At 36.9% G+C, this 6,499-nt stretch overlaps 1 protein-coding gene across 3 annotated transcripts in view; it reads left to right on the forward strand.

Annotated features, from left to right (window-relative positions):
* Window positions 1–5,024, forward strand: part of scai (suppressor of cancer cell invasion) — a 156,950-nt gene extending 151,926 nt beyond the window's left edge. For all 3 annotated transcript variants that reach the window (XM_059993907.1, XM_059993908.1, XM_059993909.1), the window contains exons 16-17: window positions 2,326–2,426; window positions 2,908–5,024. In XM_059993907.1, coding sequence (XP_059849890.1) covers window positions 2,326–2,426; window positions 2,908–3,054 — 248 coding nt within the window. In that variant the 3' untranslated portion in view covers window positions 3,055–5,024. The remainder of the gene's footprint in view (window positions 1–2,325; window positions 2,427–2,907) is intronic.
* The last annotated feature ends 1,475 nt before the right edge of the window (window positions 5,025–6,499 follow it).

The following is a 6,499-nucleotide window of genomic DNA, read 5'->3' on the forward strand; positions in this document are numbered from 1 at the left end:
CGCGGGAAGCAGCACCGATGAAGTCATCAATGTAACAGAGTAAGCGTTGGGGAGTGATGCTGGTATAGGCTCGGAACATGGATTGTTCCACATATCCAATGAAAAGGCAGGCATAGCTGGGACACATGCAAGTGCTCATAGTTACACCTTGGGTTTGAAGGATGCCACTCCATGTTCACTTTATCTGGACCTTTCAATAGGTTCCAATAAGATTGTCCCTCATGACTGCAAACTTATCTAAGGGGATAAAACTGCAGCAATATTATCATTGCATAGTTGCATTAAGCTTTCCAAATAAATTGTAGTTTAGTTCTGTTGGAAACTTGTATCAGGTGAGGGATGGTGCAGGATGGTGATTCTGACTGAGGTGAAACGTGGGTTATGACCAAAGAAGAAATGGCTGGAGTCACTTAGCACTTTAGTGCAAGGGTGTTATTAGGTGCATCAAAAATGAATGAAAGTAGTGACAAAGAAAAATGCCAATATTTACAAGAAAACTCACTAATAGCTCCATACTTACTTTTGTCCAGTATGAACTCCTCGCAGCCCCTATCTCTCTCTTTTACTGAAAGTGATTAGCTCTTTTCTTTAGGCACTATGCCATCTTTAATTACCAACAAAGCTAACAAGAATTAGAATATGATGCACCCCACAATTTAATTACAATCACATTACAAAATAAACAGAAGTTTCTACCTTAAATTCAGTATACAAACAACATATACACATTTACACATCCCCATTACTAAAGAAATGGAATACTCTTCAATGTACCACGGGAAAGGCACCATAAAGCCGAATCTGAGCACATCAGCTCGGTTTGGAATTAAACTGAACTTTGGTGTAGGACTCCGAATGTATGTAGCAATGCGGAGGGAACAAGGTGGGTATACTGGGAAAGACATTGAAATGCATACATGCACTGCAATGACAGCAGAATGAAAAGGCGGTGTTTGTGTGTGAGTGAATGCCTGTGCGTACGGAGAGCATTTACAAAGTGCTCTCCATCACGTGTACGTGGCTAGGCATAGCTCAAATACCATCTATAAATTTGCTGACGATACAACCATTGTTGGTAGAATCTCAGATGGTGACGAGAGGGTGTACAGGAGTGAGATATGCCAACTAGTGGAATGGTGCTGCAGCCACAACCTGGCACTCAATGTCAGTAAGACAAAAGAGCTGATTATGGACTTCAGGAAGGGTAATACGAAGGAACACATACCAATCCTCATAGAGGGATCAGAAATGAAAAGAATGAGCAACTTCAAGTTCCTGGGTATCAAGATCTCTGAGGATCTAACCTGGCCCCAACATATTGATGTAGTTATAAAGAAAGCAAGACAACGGCTATACTTTATAGGAGTTTGAAGAGATTTGGTATGTCAACAAATACAGTCAAAAACTTTTATAGTTGTATCGTGGAGATCATTCTGACAGGCTGTATCACTGTCTGGCATGGAGGGGCTACTGCACAGGACCGAAAGAAGTTGCAGAAGGTTGTAAGTCTAGTCAGCTCCATCTTGGGCACTAGCCTACAAAGTACCCAGGACATCTTCAGGGAGCGGTGTCTCAGAAAGGCAGCATCCATTATTAAAAGACATCTAGCACCCATGGATGCCCTTTTCTCACTGTTACCATCAGGTAAGGAGGTACAGAAGCCCGAAGACACACACTCAGAGATTCAGGAACAGCTTTTTCCTCTCTACCATCCAGTTCCTAAATGGACATTGATGCTTGGGCACTACCTCACTTTTTAAAAAATATATACAGTATTTCTGTTTTTACATTTTTAAAAATGTTTTCAATATATGTAATTGATTTATTTGTTTATTATTATTATGTTTTATTTTTTTTTTCTCTCTGATAGATTATGTATTGCTTTGAAATGCTGCTGCTAGGTTAACAAATTTCACGTCACATGCTGATGATAATGAACCTGATTCTGATTTTAAAGGAGAGATCCCGTGTGTAAGGAGTGTTTACAGAGTGCTCTCCATCATGAAGGAGAGATCCATGTGTAAGGAGTGTGTTTACCAAGTGCTCTTCATCACAAAGGAGAGATCCCTTGTATGAGGAGTGTGCTTACAGAGTTCTCTTCATCACAATGGAGAGTCCCCATGTGTAAGAGTGCGTTTACAGAGTGCTCTTCGTCACAAAGGAGAGTGCCCGTGTGTAAGGAGTGCGCTTACAGAGTGCTCTTTGTTACAAAGGCCAATGGTCTACTCTTAGTTTTGTTTTATATGCTCTTATATTCACAGTCTTGAACTGCTGACTGACCATCACTTATTACCTGTTCAGAGTAATTACTATTTTTTATTACAGATCAGGCATTTCTTCAGTTCTTCGGCGATGATTTTCTTCGATTGCTGTTGACCCGCTTTGTTCTCTGCTCTGCAACCATGAGACTGCACAAAATGTTTAGGGTAGGGTTTGTTTTCTTTGATTTTTAACTTCAAGAAAACAACAATTTGCTTGTATTATATTTATTAGATATGGTTTCTATAAAATGTTTACTGATCAATTAATTAGAAAGTATGAGCTTCTCACTAACGAGCACAGGATCAGGAGTACTACTGTACCACTCGTATGATGTTAGATCTCTTGTGCTTCACCTGTTATTTTTGTTCAGTTTCTCTCTGTGTTGATTGTTTTGAAATGTGATAATCTTATTTTCTATATGCACTATTTTTTGTACTATGGATTTAGTTTTCACCTACATTTCTTTATTTGAATCCTACCTTAATTGTGAAATTGAGTATTATATGAATTAGCTTGAGACTTCCTGCCTTAACTATGTTCGAATGTTGCCGATCTTATAGTTCGGGGAGATCAAAGTGCAATATTAAATTTGATTCTTTGCACAGCTACTTACTCTCCTGCTTTTGTTCCCTCGTCAATTCATAGGAAACTCGTAATTACCCGGAAACATACCCACAGTTACAGAAAGAAGATAGTGTGGAGAATCCTGTTCTCCAGAATCACATTCTAGAACTGGCTTCCATTTTGGATGTTCGAAACCTTTTCCTGGAAAAGACCACTGATGAATATTAGAAGATCAAGAAAATTAACATTTTACTTTGAAGCTAATGCTTCTGAAGACTATTTCCTTTGCATTTGTGTGTAAGAATACTGAAGCACTTCATTTTCAAACATAAGTCTTTTTGGTCAAGAAATTTTGCAGAATCTCTGATCTGCAGAATGTTGTTGTTTCAGTAGTTGATGCTTGTCCCATAGTCAAAGTGTAGTAACAGTGTTGTGATTAAAACATTAACATGGCAGGACACAAGTAAAAAGATGATTTATAAACAAGTAGCTAAAAGGGCATTAACAACTAAAGCAATAGAAGCTTTTTGACTCGTTCTGTGTCACAGTGGAACACCCAGATGTTAAGGGTGTCATTTTAAGAGTTTTATAAATTATCACTTGGCAGCAAATATGTATAAAAATATATCTATATATGATATGAAAATATTGCCCTTGACATTGTGCTCCATTTTGTGTATTCTAGTTAATCATGTGTACTAGGTTTGGACTTATTAGTTCATCCCTTTGATATTTGGTTTATATAATTATTGGGATCAGCACACCAACTGTGTTTTACTGCAATTTGACAAAATGTGGCCTGGAGCACGGAGTGGGTGACAGTGCACTGAGATTATTAAGCATGTTCTGTTGATGTGAGTGAACTATTGCTACCAGAAGACATTCAAAACCAAATCCTGAAAGTAAGTTTGTGTCTGCATCCAGATTTTCTTTTATAATGGAATCATTATAAAATGCAGTGGCATGTTAGGTGATCTCTTACAATGTGGTCTGATTTAATTCACTTCTTTTCTTTGTATGCCTAGAAAATAACTGTTTACATTTGCAGCTAAGTATCATTTTAAGGAAATAAATTTAATAGACTTAATTTAAATATTCCCCACTTGTTTCTTTGAAAGAGTAACTGTTTTAGTTGTAAGTTTACAAGCAGCTATAACTTAATGTTGTTGTGCCCCTAAAAGACTCGTAGAAATTAGAAGCTGAAAAGTGTGTTGTGTTCTCAACACAGTAACTGTAAGTGTTCATATAGCTTATGGTTAGTATTGCGATACATAACTGACTTTTCTTTTAGCCATATGACGCTGCTACATTTTTATACATACATACTTGAATTAAGCAAGGTTTTTTGTGTAGGTGCTTTGACATTCATGTTTGCCAAATATACTTTGTATTTTACATTATGTAAAGGAATAAGTCTTTCCTGCATTAGATTTTGATTTGGCTATGACAAAAAACAAGACTATAAAAGATGCTTTTTTTAATGCTTGTGACCACATATTTTGCATTGTGTTAGCTCATATTTCCTTTAGTTATCATTATCTTCTGTTTGCAAGCAATTTTGAACTTCTGTGAAATTTTTCTGATATGAAGATTTAGTGACTATCAAATCATTATGTAGATCTGGTTTAATATGTTATTGGTCTGATATTCTGTCACTTGAATTTGTCTTGTTAAAGTCTAAATGTATTTTGGCTAAATATAATTTTGAAATAAGCAAAACAAGAAGGCAGCTTAATTAGAATTCTTACTGGCCAAATGACACAGGAGGACATTGTGGTATTGACAATGCTTCCTGCTTCCAAAGTTCGAAAAGTGGCCAATAATTAACTTGTAAATAATTGCAACAAGAATTATTGTTTAAATTTTTTTTAAGAGAATTTTTTTGTGAATCATGTTGTATTTACCTGGTGCACTCTGACTCCTGAGCTGCACTTTATTCACATGTGCATGTATTTGATTTAAATGTGATCTTTTGCTACTATCTTGAAGCAAAAAAAAATGCAAGATGAAAGAGTTCTATACTTTTAGTGATATTTAAAGATAAACAGATGGCACACACTGGAGAAAATGTTCTCACTGTCTGAATATTATTTGTCTTGTGATTAGTTTAACTGTTGTACATTTTAGTTTCTATCGTGTGTTTGTAATAAATGTGTATTACTCAATGCTCTTATCAATGAGACACAATAAAAAGAAATGCTAAAGCTGTGTTAATTCTTTATGTGGTACAGAACATACAGTATCTGTGCACATTGGGATTCAATATTAAAATGAGAATGCAATTTTAAAGTCCTTTATTATCGGCATGATTAAAAGGAACAGTTTTATGATTGATTTTAATGTTCTCCCCTTATTATCTTACACTCCATTTCAACCTTTCCCTATAACTTAGGCCCTCAACTCCCTGGGTGGAAAAGTTTATTCCCCTTCTTAATCTGCAACAATTTAACAATAGCTCTATACTGTAAGAAGTCAGCATTGTAGAGTTTTTAGTTGTAGTTTCTTAGGACATTGTTCAAAGTAAATTTACTATCAAATATATGTATATGTCAGCCTATACCACCTTGAGATTCATTTTCCTGCAGGCATTTACAGGTAAATAAATACAATAGAACCATACATAACAAATGAAAACCAACATACAAAAGAAAATAAATCATGCTGATAATTAATAAGTAATACTGAGAACTTAAGTTGCAGAGTCCTTGAAAGTGAGTCTATGGGGTTATAGAGTCATTTAGGCGTTAAGGTGAGTGAAGTTATCCACGCTGGTTCAGGGGCCTGATGGTTGTATAGGAAATAACTTCCTGAGCCTGGTGGCTGAGATCTAAGACTCCTGTATCTCCTTCCCAGTGGGAGCTGCAAGAAGGGAGCATGGCCTGGAGGGTGGGGGTCCTGGGTGATGGATGCTGCTTTCTTGCGGCAGCGCTCCTTGTAAATGTACCAAGTGGTGTGGGGGCGGTGAGGGACATTTCCTGTGAAGTACTAGGCTGTATTCACCACTTTCCTGGACATTGGTGTTTCAATACCAGGCCGTGACGTTTCTGTTTTGGTAATGCAGAAATCTGGTTACTCATCAACATATTTTGTGAAATTGACTTCCCCACTTCCTTGAAAAAGTTACTCAGTTCTTCATCCAGGTTTCTCTAACTCAAAGACAGCCAATGAACATCTTTTATCTTTATTTAGAGATACAGTGCGAAATATGCCCTTCAAGCTGCACTGCCTGCAACTCCAATTTAACCATAAGCTAGACATGGGACAAGTTACAATGACCAATTAACCTATCTGTAGGTCTTCAGAGTGTGAGGGGACCTGGAGAAAACCCACATGTTCCACCGGGAGGAAGTACCAACTCCTTACAGAGGATGCCAGAATTGAACTCCAAACTCATGACAACCCAAACTGTAATCGTGTCATGCTATTTCAGCTTGGATTATGATAAGAATAGAAATCTAGCTTTACAACCTTGTACATTGGTGGGAATTCTGCACGTTAGAAGAACCAGCTTTCAGAGAGGTATTACAATAGGGAGTTCCATGACAGGAAGGAACTCACTTAATTATCAAGTCTTTATCACCTCATTGTTTGCAGTGTGTGGTAATTGGCTGCTGTATTTCCTACTTTGCAACAGTAATTATATTTAAATTGGCTTTTAAATGCTTTATTATGC

Source organism: Hypanus sabinus, chromosome 18 (genome assembly GCF_030144855.1).
Source record: "Hypanus sabinus isolate sHypSab1 chromosome 18, sHypSab1.hap1, whole genome shotgun sequence".
In the NCBI taxonomy this organism is placed as follows: Eukaryota; Metazoa; Chordata; class Chondrichthyes; order Myliobatiformes; family Dasyatidae; genus Hypanus; species Hypanus sabinus.